The sequence below is a fragment of the Gopherus flavomarginatus genome, chromosome 1 (assembly GCF_025201925.1).
Source record: "Gopherus flavomarginatus isolate rGopFla2 chromosome 1, rGopFla2.mat.asm, whole genome shotgun sequence".
NCBI lineage: Eukaryota > Metazoa > Chordata > Testudines > Testudinidae > Gopherus > Gopherus flavomarginatus.
The window spans coordinates 365,978,051-366,000,321 of NC_066617.1; the positions used below are offsets into that span (position 1 = coordinate 365,978,051).

The 22,271-nt window shown below is 55.4% G+C and overlaps 2 protein-coding genes across 2 annotated transcripts; both read right to left on the reverse strand.

Moving 5' to 3' along the window:
- Nucleotides 1-3,180: 3,180 nt before the first annotated feature.
- Nucleotides 3,181-7,605, reverse strand: LOC127043923 (protein mono-ADP-ribosyltransferase TIPARP-like). Its single transcript, XM_050938203.1, has 5 exons — nt 7,474-7,605; nt 6,137-6,510; nt 5,542-5,713; nt 4,752-5,092; nt 3,181-3,697 (listed from the first exon to the last, which is right to left on the reverse strand). The coding sequence occupies exons 1-5, from the start codon at nt 7,603-7,605 to the stop codon at nt 3,181-3,183; spliced, it is 1,536 nt and encodes a 511-aa protein (XP_050794160.1).
- Nucleotides 7,606-10,393: 2,788 nt separating this feature from the next.
- Nucleotides 10,394-15,222, reverse strand: LOC127033272 (secreted frizzled-related protein 2-like). The gene is made up of 3 exons (XM_050921210.1): nt 14,730-15,222; nt 12,264-12,341; nt 10,394-11,125 (listed from the first exon to the last, which is right to left on the reverse strand). Exons 1-3 carry the CDS (start codon nt 15,220-15,222, stop codon nt 10,821-10,823), a joined length of 876 nt encoding a protein of 291 aa, XP_050777167.1. The 3' UTR covers nt 10,394-10,820.
- Nucleotides 15,223-22,271: the final 7,049 nt, after the last annotated feature.

The following is a 22,271-nucleotide window of genomic DNA, read 5'->3' on the forward strand; positions in this document are numbered from 1 at the left end:
AGTCTGGCTTTCCATCAGGAAATCCAATTAGCAGGCTCCTCAGGAGTTCCTCCAGCGTCGGAGGCCCCCCAAGGTGGTCCTGAGCTGCCCCGGCTGTCCCTGTGCCAAGCCCCACTGCAGCCCATGGTGCAGGTATCACGCCAACAGACCCCAGTTGTCAGCAGGCGGGATCAAACCTGGGACCTCTAGAGCTTAGTGTATGAGGCTCTACCCATGAGCTAAAAGCCGCAGCCCTTCCCCCAACACCCCGGTCTCACGCCCCTCTCCTGCCCCACTCACACCAGGGCATGAAGTGTAGCCAGAGGAAAATGCCGCCTCTTGGATTCCCCTCGGCCAGCCTCGGGCTGCCTGCCCCAGAGCTGTCTGAGGGCCGTGCCCCAGTATCTGCTGCCGCCAGGGCTGCTGAGAGTGGGTTCAGGCCCCCCAGCAAGGGCGGACTGGCTAAACAGGGCCGACGAAGCCAGGCCCCGGGCCCCCTTCCAGACTGCCGGGCCCTGGTAATTTGTACCGGCTTCCCCACCTCTGGCTGCCTCTGTATCTTCCTGCTGGGGCTGCCCCTGTCCCCCATCAGATGAGACGAGCACCTACCTGTCTGTTCCTTGCCAACCTGCAGCCAAGGCTGGTCTGCGGAGCCTTTCGGCGCTCGCTCGGGCACCGCTGGCAGTGAAAGACCAGCAGCCCCCCTCAGCCTCGCTACCCACTCAATTATTGATCGCGTTACCTAAGACACGGCAGGAGCCTGGCTCGGGTTACTGGCCCCTTCTGTGCAGGCCGCGGCGCCGCCCCTTCGCCGGAGAGGGCCAGGGGCAGCGACGCTGGGCTGAGCCCCCCTGGCGCTTTGCTGCGAGCACCCTGAAAAGGTTCCTCTTCTCTAGGGGCACCTTGGCCATTTCCAGGCAACCTGGGATTAGGGTGACCGGATGTTTCACTCCATATCCTTTGTGACAATATGCTTACAATATGAATATGACAGAACTGAGAGATACTTTATGCCAGATGGCTCACATGGGAGATCATTGGGAAGGTTCTGATTTACTGAATGGGATTATCCATGTGTGTGCCTGTTTCATTTCTGTATCTGAAGTTAGGAATATCAATCTGTATTTCAACTGTGCTACTTTGGCTGATGCCCACTGCTCACGCTTCAGGTTCAACAATGGAAAAGCCAGATGGGGCGGATGGCCCGTCAGCGAGGGCAATGGACTGTGAAAAGACTTGGCCTTCCTGAGGGCTCCCTACTGCCACTGACTCATAGACACTGTGATCCTGCAGTCAGGAGGTCTTGTCACCTGATACTACACATTACCTGGCACTTCTTGTAACTTTCCACTGGAAGGGAGGGGGGAGTTTGGGAAACAAAGGATTCCTGCCTTGTGCAAATCCTATTTAAGCATGGGGAGGAAGGCAAACAGGAGTCCTCTTCTCCATGGCCTGTCTGCCCAAGAAAAAAGACTGCAAAAGCCACCTGAAGGGAAGGCAGGGGGGAGTCCAGACTGAGACAGGGGTCTGAAAAGGAATAGAACTGGAACGCTGAACCACAGAAACTTTGCAACCCACCTAAAATAACATTCAGGGTGAGAATTTTCATTTTGTAACCTGGTTCTTAAGTGTATTAAGCTTAGTTTACATGGTTTGCTTTATTTGATCATTAATCTGCTTTGTTCTGCCTGTTCTCTCTTATATTCACTTAAAAGTCACCTTTTGCAGTTAATAAATGTATTTCTTCTTTACCATATAACCCAGTTTATGTCATTTCTAACTGGGGGAGGGGGGGGAAGAAGTTGTGCCTATCTCCCTCCACAGTGAGGGAGGGGGCGAATTTCATAAAAGCTTTGGGTTTGTCCCCCTTAAAGGGAGTGGACAGTGTCGGGGCAAGCCCCGCAGGCTGAATCTTTCCAGAGCGGGTTCTGTCTCTCTCTGTGCAGCTGGGTGTGGCCCTGCCTGTGCGCTTGGCTGGAAGAGGTTGGTGAGCCTAACCCAGCAAGGCCAGGTAAAGGGGACCCAGGCTGGCAGAATAGGCTGACTCAGTGGCACCCCTGCACATCAGGTGACACCCCAAAGGGGCCAAACCCGTCACACCCGGTATCAGGGGCATTGTCTTATATAGGCAACCATGCCCCCTCCCCCCAGAAAAAAGTGTCCCCGTTTTTCACACTTGTGTTCTGGTCACCTTACATGGGAGCAGTCCATGTCTGAGCCCCCACACTGGGCCACCCCTGCTCCCGCTGCTAGGGGTGAGGGGAGATTAGAGAGTGTCACACACAGGGATGCATAAAACTCCCTCCCCCTATGAAAAATGAACTGGGGCTCCCCATGCAGCCTCTTCCCCCCAAATATGGGAAATTATTGCCCTGCTGGTCTCTCTGCGATCCCTGCAGCTTTCCCACTTTAGCCCAAACCTCACACCCTCCTGGAGGAAAACCAAAACTGGAAGCCCTGCACACGCCGGCTCATTCAGGTGCTCTCTGTCACGCACATGCCGCTGCTCTTTGGCTCTGATGCAGGCTCTTCCGATGGAGCCGGGATACTTAATTTATTGTTTAAAAGGCTTATTTTTCAAACAAGACACCTCAGCCCCCAGCCACTTGGGGTGTCATTCTCAGCCCTTTAAACCCTGACTTCCCATAAGCAAATGCAGCACCCAGAGTCACAGACGAGAGGATTTGTGTTCACGGAAACATAACTTTCACCCACTATTTAATCCCTAGACAATACCACTACTACCATTAGGCAAGGAGATGGGGGTATTCCGCAGGGAAGTTTGGATGGGATGGGTGAAAACAAAATGAATTTCACACCCCAGCACTGCCTATTCCCAGCATTAGTGAAATTGAGTGGGGGGGATTTCCAGATGGAGTTTCCACTTTCTGACACTTCTGCGAGACCAGGAGGAGAGGGACAGTTGTATGGAGCTGAGAGGTGCCTCCTTCAGGGCAGCGAAGCAAATGGTGTTTGCCCAGGCGCTGGAGTCATGAGCAGTCTTTGGTGGATGGTCTCGGGGCAGGAAGGCAGTAAGAGTAGGGTGGAGGGAATGGGGTTGTGGGGATGGATCATATTCCAGTAGGATGACGGGGGGGGGGGTTGAAGCCTCCACAAGCTGGGTTGCTTGTTCTTATCACGGATGCTGGACAAGCTGCGCATTCTCTCGTTACCGTGCTGTGAGAACCCTACAGAGAGTGGTTAGAGCGTGGAAAAGCTGGGCTGCATGACCCTACCCACTGGGGAGCTGTTCCCTGCCAACGGACCGGCTCTGACGCCGTCCAGCGTCACGGGGTCGCTGAGCAGTTTGTAGCAGATCACGAAGTAGGGGTAGCACTGGGAGTTGTCGAAGATCACGTAGACGGCGGGCTCTCGGGTGTCATCGCTGCAGGAGTCGTAGCGCCGCCTGCCAGGCTCCCTCTCCGGCGGCTGGGTGTACCCAGGTCTCCCTAACACCCACTTGCCCACCAGGACCTTGGCCAGGAACATGTGGCGGCGGTCGGCGTGGTTGGCCGGAGCGAAGTTGTGGGAGCAGTTGGCGTAGAAGGAGAAGTAGCTGCCGTGGCCGTAAAGGGCGCCGTGCTTCCCGGAGAGACGGGGGTTAAAGTTCAGCCGGCAGATGGGCTCCACGTTGTCGGCTGAGGTCCCGTGGAAGAGGTGCCTCTCCAGGAGCCGCTTCTCCTGGGCCGAGAGTCCTCGGGACATTCGCGCCTTCTGGCTGCGGTGGGTGCAAAGGAGAAACAAGGGAGTTTAGAGTCACTGCTCCCCCATCCTGGTGCACCCCCAGTATATGCTCCCCTGGCCACTGAGCACCTCCGCGGGGGATCCAGACATGAGCCCAATTCCCCCTATGACGCGTATATTCTCTCTTCCTGCCGTCCTGCGTCTTCCTCACTAAACAGCTCAACATCTCCTGCCCAGTCAGGTCCTGCACCTCCAGCCTCAGGGACTGAGTCCCTCAGGCGACTCCCTCAGCCCCACTCCTCTCTCTGCTCAGGATTCTCCCAGCTCCCTCTCCTCTCCTGGTCCATCCCACCCCGCTTCCTCTTCTCCACCCCAGGCTCTGGCTGGGACTTTTCTCTTCTTCTCTCAACCTCCAACCCCATCACTCACTTGTCTCCCTCACCCCCTCGCTCATCATCGTCAGCCTCTCTACCCTCCGCCTCCTTTCCCTCGGCCTTCAGCCCTCCCCAATTCACCACAAAACGTTCCTTCATCCTGACCTGCTCTCCAGCCCCGTTCCCCTTTGCCTCCAAACTCCTCAGTGCCTCTTCCTCTCATCCCACCCTCAGTCCCCTCAATCTTCCCACGAGACTGGTCCCAGGTGGCTCCTTCAGGCCCAGGCGAGGGGCCCCTCCTTGATGCAGCTCTCCCTCCCCTGGGGTCTCTCTCCCCTGGGCATCCCCTGATGCTGTGCTGTCCCGGCTCCCAGCCCCTCAGCTTTGATGTCCCTCCTCACAGCACGCCTATTTCCTGAGGCCCTCTGAAGTCTTTCTGTCGAGCCGGATATGGTCCGAAAGGACACACCCCAGGTCAGCCGCAAGACAACAGGGTTGGCAGCACTGAGGAAAATTCTGAGGCCAGATGATTGTATCCCTGGAATTGGTCTCCTGAACCAAGCCTTAGATACACCTCCCTTCGGCCCACCCAGAGAAGATAACCCATCTAGTCATGCCCACAGCACTGGCGTCAATGGCTTAATGGCGGGGCTAAAGCCGGGGGCCTGATCTGACCCCTGCCCCATTTCTCGCAACAGCCATTCCTCTTCCTACCTGCTGTATTTTTTCCAGAGTGCATCGTTCCGGATCCTGTAAATCCTCAGCACCAGCACCGTGTCCTCAGGTAGAGATGCGTGGAAGAGCTCACAGATCTCGCGGTACACCGCTTCTGATGGGGCCACCTCTGCATGAAGGAAGGCCTGGCCACGAGGTGGCTGGGGAACCCAGGTGGCTGGGTATGGGCCACAATACCCGTCTGTAGGTCTCTCTCCGGGGATGATGGATGTGGAAGGATGGAAGAGTCCCTGGGAGCCCCTAGGGACTGTCCTAAGGAGATAAGGAGATGGGAGATGCTGGCCAGTCAGAACGTAGCTCAGATCCCTCCAGCCATGGAACTACCCAGGGAGTCACTTACCACAGATACCGTGCCATGCAGCTTAGGGAGTGGTAGGCAGGTCGGCGCTGAATCTGGATGGGTTGGACAGATCCCTGCTCTTCAGTGCTCTGCTGAGGGGGCCTCAGATCCAGGGTGTAGAGCTGGCCCTGGAACCGAAAGGTGGGTTCCTGGGAGCCCCTCTCAAAGGCTGCGAGGAGATCGCGGGGGACAGGCTGAGCAGAGAGAGGAAGGGGAGTCGAACCCTTAGCATGACTGAAAGAGTAAGACCCGTACACGCATTGTTCCTTGCAACAGGACCCAGATCTTCCCTGGAGGAACCGTCCCATCCTGGGAAATCAGTCTCCATCTTCATCCAACCCTGGGTTGGCCATCCCATCTCCCCAGGATGCACCAGCCCTACTTTGGAGAGCTGCCCCCCACCCTTGGGATCCAGCCTCCTCCCATCACCTCCTCGTAACGCTGCCACGTGTCTCTATGCTTCCAGTACACCTGCCACCTGGTGTGGAAGCGGGGATTCTGCTTCCAGTCCGAGGTGCTGCCCAGCCGCCTCACTCTGTTAACCACGTCCAAATAGCCCAGCTCCATGGTGTCCAGGTCCAGGATCCCAAACAAGCGGTTCCTAAGAGGGGAAAATAATCTCACCCGTCGTCTTTTCTGGGAGGTGTTGGGACCGGGGTAGCTGTTCCCCAAAACACCTCCAGTGAGGGAAATCTGAGGCATTCCCCGTACGCTCCAAGCATGTGCCTGGGGCGGCAAGCTGCGGGGGGCGCCCTGCTGGTCCCTGCGAGGGCAGCAGTCAGGCAGCCTTTGGCGGCTTGCCTGCAGGAGGTCCGCCGGTCCCACGATTTCGGCGGCAATTCAGTGGCAGATACGCCAAAGTCGCGGGACTGGGGATCTCCCACAGGTGTGCCACCGAAGGCTGCCTGACTGTCATGCTTGGGGCAGCAAAAAAGCTAGAGCCACCCCTGCTCCTGCCCTGGCCAGAATGGGAGCAGCTGGGAGATCGGGGGACAGATGGGGTGGGAGCATTCCCATCCTGTACCTGTCCAAGAACCACACAAGGCTGTTTTTAGCGTCGCTGTAGAGTTTCTCCAAGTGACGCTGAGATGAGTCGCTCAGACTCTGCCACGCCACCCTTCTGCTCCCCATGATCTGCCAGTGGAAGGGGTAGCGGGTGTGGTGGAGCAGGCAGTTCTCCTTCTGGGGGCAGTGCCCAAGCAGGAAGCCGTCACAGATCCGGATGCCGTCTTCCTGGTGGACGTGGAAGGGGACCCCGTCCTCGCTGACCCATCGCTCTGTGGAGGGTGGGAAGCTGCACCAGCGTTTGGCAGGCAGGGGGAACAGACTCTGGGGGACCACATCTGCCCTGGATGACGTAGGGGAGCCAGAGATCACCGTGTCGGAAGAACCCAGACCCTGGATAGTTTGGGGAGAGGGAGAGATGGAGACACTTTAAGGCAGGGGCGGGCAAACTTTTTGGCCGAGGGCCACGTCGAGTTTTGGATATTGTATGGAGGGCCGGTTAGGGGAGGCTGTACCTCCCAAACAGCCAGGTGTGGCCTGGCCCCCACCCCCTATCCAAACCCCCTCTGCTTCTCGCCCCCTGACAGCCTCCCCCTGGGATTCCTGCCCCATCCAACCCCCCCGTTCCCTGTCCCCTGACAGCCCCCAGAACCCTTGCCCCTGACTGTCCCCCGCCACCCCATCCAACCTCCCCACTCCTTGCTGACTGCCCCCTGGGACCTCTGCCCCGATTCAACCCCCCTGTTCCTCACCCTCTGACCACCCCGACCCCTATCCACACCTCTGCCCCGAACCCCCCCGGACTCCCCTGCCCTCTATCCAACCCCCGCTGCTCCCTGCCCCCTTACCACGCTGCCTGGAGCACCGGTGGCTGGATCCAGCCATGCTGTCACCACGGCCCTGCAGCTGGGCTGCCCCAGGAGCTTGCAGCCCTGCGGCCCAGAGCATTGCGCCAGCGGCAGGGTGAGCTGAGGCTGTGGGGAGGGGGAACAGTGGGGGAGGGGCCGGAGATGAGCCTCCCAGGCCAGGGGCTCAGGGGCCAGGCAGGAGGGTCCTGCAGGCCGGATGTGGCCCACGGGCCATAGTTTGCCCACCTCTGGTTTAAGGAGTTGTGAAGCTGCTCTGGGACTCGGATGCTGGGGCTCAGGCCACACCTACCCCCTTATCCACTGCACCCTCCCCATCAGCACATGTCTTCATCCCCCCTCCCCGAATACAGACCCGCACGCCTCCCCCAGTCAGATCCCGCTCTCCTGGGCTCCAACCCATCCCCCAGCCTTGCCCTGGAGGGACCCGTTCTCCTGGGCCCCGAGAGGGGAATTCTCGCCATTTCTGTCGCTCACGAGGACTGTTTACCTGCTGGGGCTGGCGGTGGATTGCGCGGGTCCCCTTAGCAATGGGCTCCTGCTCAGGATCAGCCGGGGGGATTTTCCTTTGGGGGCTACCCCCAAATTGGCTGAGGATCCCTATGGAGATCCTCTGGCCCATCCCCTCCCACGCCCGCCGTCTGTTTCTCTTTGAACAGGAGGGTTCTTAGAACGTCGGGGTGTCCCATGACACCGATTGGTAGGTCTGTCCTGCAACTCGAAGCCGCCACCGGCCGAGCACCACCAGTCACCCCAGAAGCGCCCCAGGCGGCCAGGAACTGCTGGGGCTGCTTCTTGCCACTGGCGCCAAGCGCCTTTTTTTTTTTTAACACCTCTCTCCACGTGTAAACTATTTGTTTCAGAAACAATGTGGCAAATGTCGCCGCTCCCCCGCAGCCGCTGGCGCTGAGATGTCAGGGTGACGTGAGCCCTAGAAATGCCACAGATTGTTTTGACTCATGTTTGTAATAGGACATTGGGCAAGTTTCCCCATCTCTCTATGCTCGGTTCCCCCATCTGTACAACGGAGAGACACATGCAAATCCAGCTTTGTAAAGGGCCGTGAGCGAAAGAGATGACCCCAGGCAAATGTCACCCCTTTGGAACTGAGTAATTAACCAAATATGGAGTAGTGCAGGCAGGAGGAGAAATCAAGGATAGCATCAGAAACACCTGCCTCTACCTTGTTTATTTACAAAGATGATACAGAAAGTTCTGTTTCCCTGAACACAGTGGGAATTGAACAGCAGAAGACGCCGGTTCCTTTGGTCACTGTTCCACGCCTGCCCTTCCTGCCTGCACTGTGCCCAAAAAGCTCTCTCTCTCTTTGCTTTCTCTCAGGGCCATGTTACTGGCACTTCTGGCTACTTGGCTTTCTTACTGCTTGCCAGTCACTGTCCTGCTTTTGACTCCCCCACCCCCACCCCCACCCCACCCAAACGATGCCCAGCCTTGCATGCCACTTTGTTTTGGCCCGAGATATGGGCCTGCTTAACTGTTTCAGCCCCTGGATACTGTGGGTGTCTTTACTTGGAGCCTGACTGTAAAGCTGCAGCCAGACTCCACCTGGAACAAGACTTCACCCATTGCATCTCACTCCTATTATTAACCTACCTGACAGTTGGAAAACCGGAGACACCAGAAATTGCCTGGCTCGGTGCGCATTACAAAACCCTGTCTCAAGTTGTATCTGAGAATGGGCGTGAGATTACATAAGTGTTTCCTGCTAGGGAGGTTTGCTAGGCTGCAGGCTAGGGGAATGGGTTGTGAGAAAATCAAGCCGTTGAACTTATTTAAACCTGGCTGCGCTGGCCAGAGCAGCAGAGAATACCTCCCAGGAGGGGGCAGTCCTGCACTGGAAGAGATGGAATAGGCCAGGGGTGGGCAAACTTTTTGGCCCGAGGGCCACATTTGGGAATAGAAATTGTATGGCGGGCCAGGAATGCTCACAAAATTGGGGTTAGAGTGTGGGAGGGGGTGAGGGCTCTGGCTGGGGGTGCGGGGCTCTGGGGTGGGGCTGTGGATGAGGAGTTTGGTGTGTAGGAGTGTGCTCTGGGCTGGGACCAAGGGGTTTGGCAGGCAGAAGGGGAATCAGGGCTGGGGCAGGGGTACACGAAGGCGTACAGGTTCTGGCTGGGGGTGTGGGCTCTGGGGTGGGGCTGGGGATGACAGGTTTGGGGTGCAGGAGGGTGGGATTGAGGGATTTGGAGAGAGGGAGGGGGGTCAGGGCTGGGGTAGGGGGTTGGGGTGTGGGAAGAGGCTCAGGGGTGCAGGCTCCAAGTGGCGCTTACCTCAGGTGGCTCCAGGAAGCAGTGGCATATCCCTTCTCTGGCTCCTACACAGAAGCGTGGCCAAGAGGCTCTGCACGCTGCCTCATCTGCAGGCACCACCCCTGTAGCTTCCATTGGAGCGCATAGGAGCTGGAAGGGGCCATGCCATGGCTTCTGGGAGCTGCTTGTTCCAGCCCCCTACCCAATGCCCCAGCCAGAGCTCGCAGGCCAGCTTAAAACAGCTTGTGGGCCGGATCCGGCTCGCGGGCCATAATTTGCCCACCCTTGGACTAGGCACTGATTCAGGTCTTTTCCATTTACGCTGTTTGCTTGACAGTTCACTGGGGAGTCCTTTGTTGGGCTCATGTGGCCAAAGATCAACAAGCGGCTGATTAATGAGCAGAATATTTTTATTAAAGCAAATTCCGAAGCTGAGCCCAAACTGGCAGTATACTTGCCATCAACACATGCAGGTGTTTGCACGGGCAGTTATTAGTGTTGCACGCACAGCCACAGTAACTTTGCATGCCGGTAACTAACTGGACGTGTAATTGGTCAGTTGGCGCAGAGTCACAGACCTTATCTACACACACTGGAACGCTTGGAGATACAAAAACCTGGCCTCAGATTTGCAGGAGGGGCGAGGAGATGGAGGTGGAGACGGAGCATTTGGAGTCTCTCAGGAGGTCGGTTTAGGCACCCATTGCCCCACGTGACTGCTGCTGTTTTCAGTCCCTGGCTGGCACCCCTCACCCCCTTTCTCCCATGTCTCCCCACAAGCTCGCCCTTCTCTGACACAGGGATGAAGTTTATTGGGATCTCACCTCTCTCCTGGCCACCAGCATCTTCTCCCTAGACCAGGGATGGCCAACTTGTGGCTCCAGAGATACATGCGGCTCCTCAGAAGTTAATATGCGGCTCCTTGTACAGGCACCGACTCCGGGGCTGGAGCTACAGGCACCAACTTTCCCATGTGCCGGGGGGGCGCTCACCGCTCAACCCCTGGCTCTGCCACAGGCCCTAAACCCCTCCACCCCTTCCCGCCGCCTCCCCTGAGCCTGCCCTGCCCTCGCTTCTCCCCTTCCCCCTCAGAGCCTCCTGCATCTTGAAACAGCTGATCAGGAGATGTGAGGAGGAAGGGGGAGGTGCTGATCAGTGGGGCTGCCAGTAAGTGGGAGGTGCTGGGAGGGGGGAAGAGTTAATGCGGGGGCTACTGACATATTACTGTGGCTCTTTGGCAATGTACATTGGTAAATTCTGGCTCCTTCTCAGGCTCAGGCTGGCCACCCCTGCCCTACAGCTAACCGCATGGGCCTGAGGGAGGGGGACTGGCTTGTCTGTGCCTCTGGTCTCCTTGGTCTGCACACACCCTCCGGAGGATGCTTCCTGGTTGAGTTTGTGGATCCCCTCTGAACGCCATATGGGTCTGTCAGTGACTGGGAGAAGGGGGGGCTGTTTTCACAGTAAGAGCCTGGCTAAATCTAAGACGTTTTCCGGCTGGAGTGGGAAGAATTCACAGCACGTGCGGGAGGGAGACGACCTCAGCGCAAAGCCGCGTCCCTCCCCTTTAGCACTGGATCTTCCGCACAGCCCGGGTGAATTTCTTCAGCTCCCTCTCCCCTCGCTGCCACCTCCTCACCCAGGAGATGACCAAGCGGCCGGCCGCCTTGTGGCCCATGGCCAGGACCACAGTGCCCTGCCCGCGGAGTTCTTCGCAGGCGCAGGTCTCGCCGTGTGTCAGCCACAGGACTGGCTTCTTCAGCTCTTCTTCCGACCAGCTTCCCTGCTTGTAGAGGGTCCGGCTCTTGAGCTCTGGGGTCACTTTCAAATCTCCGTCCACGCTGGACAGCGCTTTGACGCTCATTTTCAGGGCTGCGGGAGAGAGGGAGTCAGTGGGCATTGAACAGAATGCAGGGAAACAAAGGGGGCGCTCGGCCAAACGGAAGCGCACAAAGGAATGACAAAAGCTCATCTGTGGAACTCGCTGCTGCAGGAAAGTACAGCAGCAGCCAGCGCAGTGAGACGTTACTAAGAGGAGCATCTGACTCTGCAGTTACATGAGCTTAGGATGTAACTATAAAGGCGACTGTCTTTGGCTCATTTAATGAAGCAGGACTCAGTGTGCGCTCAGCTGGGCTAATGAAGAGGGCAGGGCTGCACCTGGGGGCTATATGAGGCCTCAGAGAGAGTGGCTAGAGACAGAAGGTGGGTCCTGGGAGAGGGTGGAGGCAGGAGAGCAGCAGAGGGAGATGCCCGCTGACTCTAAGCCGGAGAGCTGGTACCAAGGGCTAGAGAAGGCTGGAAGTAGGGGAGCAGCAGAGGGGCTTACCTGCTGGGTCTCCATGCTGGGGGGCTGGGTGCCAGGGAACCCTGGGAGGCTCCCAGCAGAGAAGCTGTGGGGGTTTCTGCTGGGAAGAGCAGGGCTGTACCCCAGAAGGAAGGACTGGGGTGGCTGTCCCAGCAGAGGAGGACTGTTAAGAGTCCAGGTCTGGTGGGAGACACCAGGATGGAGAAGGAAGATAGGGTTTAAAGCCCACATGCACGGGTGGTGACACGGACAATGCTGACTGTGGACTTAGGCAGTGCCTTTTGTAATAACCCGTGATGGACTGGAGGGCAGGCTTGTACTGAAGTCACTGGAGTCCAAGGGGGAAACTGAGGCGAGGGGCCACTTGCAAAGCTGCTCCGAGGCCATGAGGTGCCTGAGAGGAGGCCACTCATTTACAGCGACCACTCACGAGCCTCTGGGCATAACGTGACCATGGGCAGGGATCAGGAAGGAGCTCTTCCCCACCCTTGGGGAAGATGCAGAATCAGGCACATTGCAGGGACTCCTGCCTTACGATGGCCAGTCTGGGGACCAGCTGCTGCTCTAGGCAGACACTGGTCTGTTCTAGGAGGGGACAAGTTGTTTTTCGCCCCTTGCCCCCAGCAGCCCCCTCTCCTCTCGGCTGACGAGTCTGATTTTCCAGCTGACAGCTGCGGGGGAGCCCTGACATTTTCGACTCACCAAAATCTTGACTGCAGAAGTTTTCCAGGAACTCCTTTTCGCTGTGCCCTCGGCTGATACAGGCTGCGCACACTGCGTCTGGCAGGGAAAGAAAGAGCTGCATTGAGAACTGCGAGCAAGGAACCGTCTGTGACGGCACAACCCAGATCAAGGCTGAAGAACGTTTCTCGAGTTTTACATAGAGCAGAAATCACATCTGCCTCTCCTGGAAGACTCTATGGATGACTGGAGAGCTGCTCTCTGTGCAATTCAACCTGAGTAACGGAGATGCAAAGGGACTTTAATTCAGAATTTTGTAAATCTTTTTCTTTTATTTTGGTTTTCGCCAACAACCAGGGCTGGATGAACCTTTTGTGGGACCTGTCAGCCCTGTCCGTGGCCACGCCCTGTGCTCTGCCCCAAGGCCCCACCCCTGCTCGGCCTCTTCCCCTGAGGCCCCGCCCACTGCTCACATGGGGAGGAGAAGACAGGGAGGAGCAGGCAGTGGTTGGGGGGGAGGGGGTAGAGAGGAGTAAGTGCTGGGCAAGGCAGGGAAGGAGCGGAGAAGAGGAAGTGGGGGGGCCTGGCCTCAGGGGGAAAAGGCCAGGTGGGGGCGGGGCCTCAGGGAGCAGTGGGCGTGGCCCTGTCCGGGCACCGGGGCCCCTTCTGAGCGTGGGCCAGGTGCCACTGGTGCCATTGTAAACCCGCTTCTGCTAACACCTAATTGTGGGGTTACCAGCTCGCAACTGTGAAAAAACGGGACAAGGGGTGGGGGGTAATAGGCGCCTATATAAGAAAAAGTCCCAAAAAACGGGACTGTCCCTTTAAAACCAGGACATCTGGTCACCCTATCTAAGAGTACGTCCAGACTACCCACCGTATCGGCGGGTAGCGATTGATTTATCGGGGATCGATATATCGCGTCTCATCTAGACGTGATATATCATCCCCGAACACGCTCCCCGTTGACTCCGGAACTCCACCGGAGTGAGTGGTGGTAGCGGAGTCGACAGGGAAGCCGCGGCCATCGATCCCGCTCCGTGAGGATGGGAGGTAAGTCGGGATAAGATAGCTGAAGTTGCGTATCTTACATCGACACCCCCCCGCAGCGTAGACCAGGAATAAGTGTCTCAACTGCCTGAAAACACTTGGAGGAAACCATCCTTTGTTAAGGATCCAGCACCTCAGGGCTTTCAGACACAGCTTGAGAAAGCTCACAAGCCACATTCCCGAGCCCTTCAGTGTGTGCGGTTCCCCCTAAAGTTCAGAGTGACAAAGTTCCTGATATTTTAAGGTAAAACGCAAAGAGAGAAATCAATTGTTTTTAAAAGCCACCTTTCAGGCCTTCTTTATACATCCCAGAGAAACAAAAACTGGCATCAAGAAACCAGGTTTTCCCTTTTGTTGGTCACCCATCACTGAATTAAGCCTGGAAACGCTGGAGTTCAGAGTCGGGAGGAAAGCTCCAAGCACAAGTCACGCTCTGACAAACACCCCTCCCAGCGCAGTCTGTTCAGCTTCTCAGTGAGAAGCTTGATATGTGGGACAGCTGTGAATCTCAGTCGCAGACCCACTGGTGACATCTCTCAGCAAGGCCTGGGGGATTTCAAATAAGGCTTGCCGGGACAGGCGGGCTTCTCAGCCTCGGCAGAGAGAAGGAAAACCCCGATTTCAAACCAGAGGCTCAGGTGTGGCCAGCTGACCTGTACAGCTCGCCCAGGAGATATGCTCATTGGCCCGGTGTATGCTCAGGAGATTTAGAGGAAGGCTATAAAAGTCGCCAGCCTCGACTAAGGCGATGTGAGGAGAAGAGGAATGAGAAGGTAGATGGGTGAGTTGATCATGGTCTATAAGTACCTACATGCAGAGAAGACTGCCCATGCAGGAGGAATCCTTAATCTAGCAAAGCTACAGCAGAGTCAATGGCTGGACGCTGAAGTCAGCAAAGGTTAAACTGGAAAGGAGACGCAGATTTTTAACAGTGAGGGTCATTAACCACTGGAACTGTTTTTCATGGGACAGGGTCCATTCTTGGAGCTGTGACATCAAACCTACAAGTTAAGCTCTCATTCAACCGCAAGGCATTTGGTCCTATGCAGGAATCGCTGGATGACATTCCATAGCTAGCAGGAGCTGAGACTGGATCCCGGCTAACCTTAAAATCTATAATCTACTCTGGCGACAAGGGCTATATAAATATGTAGACCGAGAGACCAGGGCATTTCGTACAGACGCACTAGCTTCCAGGCCACTGCGCTCTGTCTGGCCCCTGGTGTTTGGAGACAGACTTAATCAAATGCTTGAACTTTTGGGGGGGTGTGGGGGGGGAAGTAACATGATACACAAGCATGCAAACAGCTGCAGACTGCACACTTAAACCCTGAACCGGAGCCAGAGCTTGATTGTGATGACCTGACGTTGAGCCTTTGGTCCCTTTGCCAGGATCTCCGGACTAAACACCGAGTGCCACCTGGCTGCTGGCCTCACCTTCCTTCGTGAGCTGGAGTCGGTCATCCGGGCCGGCCGGCGGGACGCACAGTTCGTTCCCCCGAGGGAACCTGCCGCAGTTGAACATCTCTGGCCAGGGGAAGCCAAAGGCGGCCATGACAGGGGTGCAGCCGTCTCTCACCGCCTCGCAGAGGGACCTGCAAGGGTAGACGGGATCCTCCAGGTCGCTGATGCACACAGGAGCGAAGAGCGAGCACAGAAATTTCTTGGTGTCCCCGTGGCACTGCTTGGTGAGCAGTGGCACCCAGGAGGCGGCTTGCTGCAGAGCTTCCTTCATGCTCTCGTGGCCCAGCAGGTTGGGCAGCCGCATCTCATTGTACCCGACCCCGTGGCAGAGGGTCATGCTGCTGGGGATGGGCTTGCAGCTGCTCCGCTGGGAACTGAGCCGGGCCAGCTGGTAGGTGAAAGGAGCAGCCAGAGAAGGGGAGCGCCACGTGCACGCCAGGAGGACGAGGAGCAGCAGGACGTCCATCGGGAACCGGGACGGGGACTCTGCAGGAGCAAGAGGAGGCCTCATCACTGACGACAATTGCAGTTCACTGTAGCTGCTAAATCTGGGTGGCAAGTGAGATGGGACCGTCCTCCCTAGAGCACCAGCCCCAGCTGGGGTCACTAGTGGCCCAAAGTCACCACCGTCATGCGAAATGTGTCGGGAGGCTTCAGTCCAGCCTGGTGCCCATCCCCACAACCGGCTCCCTCCAGCCTCCCCACTGCTGGCAATCTCAGCCAAGCAGGCAAGGCTAGAATAGTGACTCCACCCCCTTCCCCCCCAAGAGGTCAGAGATGAGAAACGTACAGCGCCTAGTGCAGGGTGGTCCTGGCCTGGGGTTCCAGGCGTGATTGCAATACAAATATTATCAATAATAGATGGGACAACCCTAGGGGAAGCTTCTCCTAGATACTAAGGGTGAAATCCTGGCCCTACTGAAGTCTATGGGGGTTTTGCCATTGACTTCAGTGGAATCAGGATTTCACCCCTGCTGCTGTCATGCCTTGGGAGTATGTGAATCAAACGCCACCTCCGGTAACTCATGGCATTATGGAAGCTCCCATGGCCTCCTGCACTGGCACAGAGGTGCTGGTGTGGCAGGTGAGCGACAAAGCAGTTTGTTTCATCAACACGTTTAACTTTGCTCCCCACTGAAATGCAGTCACCTCTGGGACGGAACGCGCCAGCCGTTTATCAGCAAAGACTGACACTATGTCGACGTTCAGGAACGGGAGGGAAGAGTAGCCCTGGATCCATATGAACCAGCCAGGAGCACCTGGAGGCTAAATCCAATCACCTAAATTGCAATCTGGCCAGGATCCCTGGTTTAACCGCCCTGACTCTTGCAAAAAATGTTCTGGGACTTTTAACCACCATTAGTGGTAGCCAGGAGCTCAGTTTTACTGGCCATCCAGCGCTTTCAGTATCACAGCTCCTCCTAACCCCCGCATCCGCACCCCGCTTCAGTCCTGACTCAGAGGGCCATCTCCTGCCCCACCAGACTGACTGGTTGCCGCACATTGGTGGTTCTCGCTGCCGCTTGTGAAGCAAATCTCCCTTCACAAAGGCCTTGTCTGTGCTAGGAAAATGAACACACGTCCTCAGCCAGGGGCAGCCGCACTGGTGCTCCCCATGGCACAAGTGCCAGCAGAGCCTGGCCTCAGGCCCTGCGTGACAGGGTAGGAAGGACACCTGAGCCCAGCTGCACCAGGGCTGGGACAGGGACACTTGCCTCCTAGGTGAGGCCGAAGGGAACTGGTTCCCCAGCAAACCTAGGCTTCCTGGGCTGTGCAGCAACATGCTCTGACAAGGACCTCGCTCCCTCTTCACCTCCCTCCCTCGTACCTGCAGAATGGCCTCTCTCTCTTTGTTCGTCTCCTTTCAACCAGGCACGATGTGGGCGTGAGAGAGGGAGAGCATCAAGACATGGACTCCCAGGTCTGATCCTAGCTCTGCCACTGACTCCCTGTGAGACCATGGCCATGGCCTGACCTCTCTCTGTGCCTCGGTTTCCCCTTTTATAACAAGAGTGAGATTATATTGACCCCCCCCACCTCCCTCCCTGGGGATCTGCCAGGAATAACTAGCTCATGTTTGTAAAGAGCTTTGAGATCCTCGGATCAAGTGGCTGGAGAAAGGCCACTTATTATTGTTCTGAGCAGGACAGAAATCCTGCCTCCCCGGCTTTTCGCTTCTCCCAGCCCTGTTCTTTTCTCAGCTCCCATAGTTGATTCCCGAGGGGGATTGTTTCCCTGTGGAGAGCAATGCACCCCACCTGGCTTCCTGATCTCCACTCTGCTCTCCTGCCCAGCATCAACGGAGGGGACTCCTGACCTCAACCCCGCAGCCCTGTTCTCTTCTGGAGGTTTCACGCATGCAGCAGAAAGAGACACCCAAGGCAAAGCCATTTCCAGCCCTGACGGTACCTTCTCTGCTGGGATCCAGGCAAGACAATCTGGAAGCGGATCGGCACCGTTAGCCTTTTGCTTTATATCCTTCCCCTCCTGGGCTTGCAGGGCTCGACGTTCTACGTGTCTCCTGCAGGAATTCCGACCCTCTTATAAGTCCCACAAACCCTTACCTGGGAGCTCCGGCTGGCTTTGTGAGCCTGAAACCAGGATGTTTATCCTCCAAAAATTATAGGTTTCGGTAACAGGAGCGTAGACCACAGGGATGTGTTTGGTCATGACCACACAAGTGCATGCATTTAACTGCAGGAAATCCAAGGCCTAGGAAGGGGCTGTAAAATCCTACCATGTAATTATACCTCTTTTCTCCAGCACAATAAAAGCCGTGCTGCAGGCGCTGCTTTCTCCAAGCTGCCCGCCTGCCTCATTGCTCCAGCCGCCCTGGCCAAGAGCCACCGCAATGTTCAATGGTTCCGATGTTCGAACCAAACCCTTATCTTCTCAGGCATCAGCGGGGGTGGGGGGGAGGCTTACCACCATCCAGAGCTGCAAAGAGAGGCCAGAGAACAACCAAACACCCAACAGCATTGGGCCGAAGGCCCCCCGCCAGCAAAGGAAATCAACAAAGAAAGGGACGGAGGCAAATTGTTTGTAAGGGGGCGGGGGGATTTTTGTATAATGGTTTGTAAGCAAGTAGCCACAAGGAAATTCAGAACCAACTGTTGGTGGTGACCCCCGAGGCTGCTGAGGTATCTAGAACACATTTTGCATTTCTACAGCATCCTTCAGCCAAGTGATCTCCAAGCACTTAGAAAATAAAAAAGGAGTCGGAATCACCCCTGGGAGGGGGTCACACCACTGAGGTCAGTGGATGGCCACCAGGGGATGAATTTGGCCCATTAAGTGACATAGGCAAGGAAGAGAGGATGGGCTTGTCGTGAAGTCACTGGATTGGGGGGAAAGTCTGGGCTCTGTTCCTGGCTCTGCCACAAGCTCCCTGGGTGACCTTGAGCTAGTTACTTTGTCTCTCCGTGCCTCAGTCTCCCCATCTGCAAAATGGGGCTACACCCCTTCCTCACAGGGACGTTGAGCAGGTAAATCTATACACAGCGGGGAGGTGCTCAGAATGTCAGCCAATGGGGATCTTTTTTGCAGATTTGCTGGCATGTGATTCATTTATGGGCTCAGAATCAGGCAGCAGAATTCAGTCGTTTCTAATATTTATTTCACTGATTTCTATACTCAGTAGAATAGACAATCCGCAGTTCTACAACTATAGTGATAAACTGTCCAGAGATGCGCTGGAGTAAAAACTGCAGGGTCAGCTAGGAACTTTACTGTTGTCACCAGGCTGGAACCATCTGAAACTCGGATCCTACTGCTTCAACAGCCCAGGGCCCTCTCACTCGTTCTAAAGGAGAATCTCCATCAACTGCTTGCAGTATGCAGTCTATGGCACACAGTCGAGCAGTTCCGATTCTATTTGGTAGAGGGGTAGAGTTGATGTAGACACCCTAGGCAGTTCATTACAAGAGTAATGTCCCCAGTGAGCAGAAAGGGCCCTTGAAAGAGTCCAGCAATGCTAGGTCGACCAAGAAACTCCAATGAGTAAAGCTCCATTTGTTTCTCCCTGTGCCTGCAACAAACAGCCTCATTCTCTTCCAGCCACTGACTCCCCTCTTCCCCCAACCTCAGCAGCTTCTCATTTAATCCTGATTCTAGTTTAAAAGGGAACAGAAAAGGAACTCGTCAAAATGGAATTGCTCGGGCTCAAAGGACTACAAGACTGACTATAAGACTGACGGGTGGGTTGGAAAACCAGCTGTGGAGGGAGATAAAGGTGATTAATGTAATTGGTTTATCGATGGGAAGGTTACGAGGTCATTTAATCCTGCTCTGGAAGTACCTCGATGGGAAGGAGCTATCTGATGCCAGAGGGCTCCTTACTTTGGCTGATAGAGGCGTATCAGATCCACTAGCTGGAGGCTGAAGTCAGGCTGCTGCAGACTGGAAATTAGGAGCTTGTTTTGAATGGGGAGGGTAATTAACCACAAGAGCAGATTGCCACAGGATGCGGTCAGTTCTCCATCACTTGGGTCTTTAATCCAGACTGCCTGGGGTGGGAGGCAGAAGTCACCAGCTGACACTGTCTGATCTGGGCTGTGCAGTGGGTCAGGCTAGATCTGGCCGTAACATCTAGGCACCAATGAATTCCTCAGCTTGTGAGCAGCTGCCTCCTTTCCCGTCTCCCTCACAGGTGTATCGCCTGGTTAGATTGTTTAAGCTCCTCAGGGCAGGGACCACGTCTCCAGTGCACGAAGCCCATAGTACCAGGAGATCTGCCTGTGCCTGCTCTCCGCCCACTAGGACCAGTAGAACGTGCACAGGGCTCCGAAAAGGCCTCTCTCTCCTAACCTGCAGGCTCCCTGGCTGTTTTTGTCCTGCCTGCCCATCTGCAGACCCCCTGCTACTCCAGGCTCTGACTCCCCACTCCCAGTTCTGCCACGGCACCTCAATCCTGACTCAACCCCTAGCTGGGAGCCTGTCCTGAGCTGAGCCTCCTCGTTACACAGTCATTTAGGGACAGACGGGGACCAGCGTCCCTGCAGGAAAGTGCAATTGCCTGGAGATGTCATTTACTGGGAATTTATTCAGGGCGAGAGAGCCTGGCTGTGCAGAGCCAACCAGACCAGCGCACTGAACCCGGCCGCCACCAGAGAGAAGGGGAAGTTTAGCAAGGTTGTGCCCCTGCCCCGTGACCTCGAACACCCAGGGGTCAGAGTAAGTGGCTCGGGGACAGAAAGGGAAGTTGACGGAAAGGGCTGCTGGAGGAGTAGGTCTGAACAAGCCAGCTATAGAATTCGTCATGAACTGGAGCCAAGCCATCAGTTACACTCTCCTCCTCTTAGGCATCGTGAAACTGAAATTCCAGGCTGGGGAGAGCTTTCTCTCGTCCAAATCTCTCACTCCCCGAGACTCACTTGGGAAACAGGGAGAGCCTTTGGGTAGCTGCTTCGGACAATCACAGACCTTAGAGACAGAGCGGGACCAGCAGGTCACCCAGGGTTAGTCTCTAAGGTGCTACACGTACTCGTGTTCTTTTTGTGGATACAGACTAACACAGCTGCGGGTCTGAGACAAGGAGGCAAGGAATGGCTCTCTGCGGTGGGTTTAACAAGGGATGGGAGTTGCACTGCTGGGTAAAAAATACGTCTGCCTCTTTAGGGTGTGAGCTTCTAGAAGTATCCATGGCCCTGTGGGTGAGCCACCGAGTCAGGAGATCTGCGTATGGTACCAGGCTCTGACACTGATGCACCATGTTGCCTCGGGCCAGTCATCGGAGGCCATATTTTCAGAAGCAGCCATTGATTTGGGGAGCCCTGTGTGAGACGCTTTGGGCCTGGTGTTCAGCAGTACCCACCATTCTAATGAGCTCGAAGAGGAAGTTCAATCTCCATGGCCTCGTCAGACATTGGCCTCAGCACAAGGCTGCCAGCTACGGAGCCTGGCCTGCACCCCGGTTACACACACAAACGGGGGGGATGCCCCTTAAACAATAAGGCACAGGACCTGCGTGCGGGGAAATCACACCACTACCTTTTCAAACAGCCCGCACTTTGGTTCCAGTTCTGCTCCTGCTGACATCAACAACCCCCTGCGGCTCTTTCTGTCTTTTACTCCATCCCCAGGAAGTAAAGACCCTTCTGCTGGAACTTAGTTGACAATCTTGTTGGCAGGGCAGGAGCCAGACTAGATTCCAGTTCCCGCTCCCATAGCTCTCCCGGGCTAGTAGGACTCAAAGCTTGTTAGCGGTAACATCAGCTCTGCAGGTGTGACTTGAAGACACGCGAGAAGACGCCATTTTCTGACCACTGCTGCCCAGCCTCGGGCAGCTGTGATAGCGAGTTACTGCCTGGAACCGCCTCTGAGTATCATAACAACACACAACTACAGAGGTAACTGCAGTACGAGGTGGTCAGCTGACTGCATGCACAAAGTGTTGGGGAACAGAACTTGCAACCTTCGGCTGTGAGACTGTCCGGTTCGTTGCAGTCGCCCGTCGCTTCGACGGACAAGTATACTGCCAGCCTTGACTTGAGTTCTGGGTTTATTTTTGTTTATGGCTTCTCACAAGTCCAATCCTGGATTTGCACATGCAGCTGTGCATCTTGCACGTGTAGTCATTGCGGGGTGGAAAGTCTGAAGAAGCAGCTTCTCGACTGCAGCCAGTAGAGAGGATGGGCATGTCCAAAGAGGTCTGTTGGGTGCCATCCAGGAGAAGGCAGTAGCGTGCCCGTTCAGCGTATGCACCTGCCCACCCATGTACATCCGACACTAGAGTAGGGTGACCAGATGTCATGATTTTATAGGGACAGTCCCGATTTTTGGGTCTTTTTCTTGTATAGGCTCCTATTACCCCCCCACTCCCATCTCAATTTTTCACACTTGCTTTCTGGTCACTCTACACTACAGTCCTGATCCAAACAACCTCACTGCAAAACTAATAATGCTCAAAAACGTAGATTAACTCCCAATGAGCAGGGTGCAGCTTTCTGGGAAAGGCAGATGCACATTAAGTAGCTAAAACAACAAGGAGTCCTTCTGGAACCTTAAAGACTAACAAATTTATTTAGGCATAAGCTTTTGTGGGCTAGAACCCACTTCATCAGATGCATGGAGTGAAAAATATAAGAGCAGGTATAAATACATGAAAATATGTGAGTTTGACTTACCAAGTGCAAGGTCAGTCTAAGTAAACTACTCAATTAACAGCAGGATACCAAGGGAGGAAAGGTAACTTTTGAAGTGGTAATGAGAATGGCCCTTTTCAGACAGTAGACAAAAAGGTGTGAGTAACAGTAGGGGAAATTAGTATTGGGGAAATTAGGTTTAGGGTTTTTTAATGACCCAACCACTCCCAGTCTTTATTCAGACCTAATCTGATAGTGTCCAGTTTGCAAATTAATTCCAGTTCTACAGTTTCACATTGGAGTCTGTTTTTGAAGTTTTTTTTGTTGAAGAATTGCCACTTTTAGGTCTGTTATTGAGTGACCAGGGAGAGTGAGGTGTTCTCTGACTGGTTTTTGAATGTTACGATTCCTGATGTCAGATTTGTGTCCATTT

What these genes read in the sequence shown, in the direction of transcription:
- LOC127033272 (XM_050921210.1), bottom strand. Translation starts at nt 15,222, where the DNA reads ATGGACGTCCTGCTGCTCCTCGTCCTCCTGGCGTGCACGTGGCGCTCC. An exon ending in ACTCCAGCTCACGAAGGAAG is followed by an intron (nt 12,342 to 14,729) that starts GTGAGGCCAGCA and finishes TTTCCCTGCCAG; the next exon opens with ACGCAGTGTGCGCAGCCTGT. An exon ending in CTTCTGCAGTCAAGATTTTG is followed by an intron (nt 11,126 to 12,263) that starts GTGAGTCGAAAA and finishes TCTCTCCCGCAG; the next exon opens with CCCTGAAAATGAGCGTCAAA.
- LOC127043923 (XM_050938203.1), bottom strand. Translation starts at nt 7,605, where the DNA reads ATGGGCCAGAGGATCTCCATAGGGATCCTCAGCCAATTTGGGGGTAGC. An exon ending in TCCACCGCCAGCCCCAGCAG is followed by an intron (nt 6,511 to 7,473) that starts GTAAACAGTCCT and finishes CAAACTATCCAG; the next exon opens with GGTCTGGGTTCTTCCGACAC. An exon ending in CTTGTGTGGTTCTTGGACAG is followed by an intron (nt 5,714 to 6,136) that starts GTACAGGATGGG and finishes TTCCCCTCTTAG; the next exon opens with GAACCGCTTGTTTGGGATCC.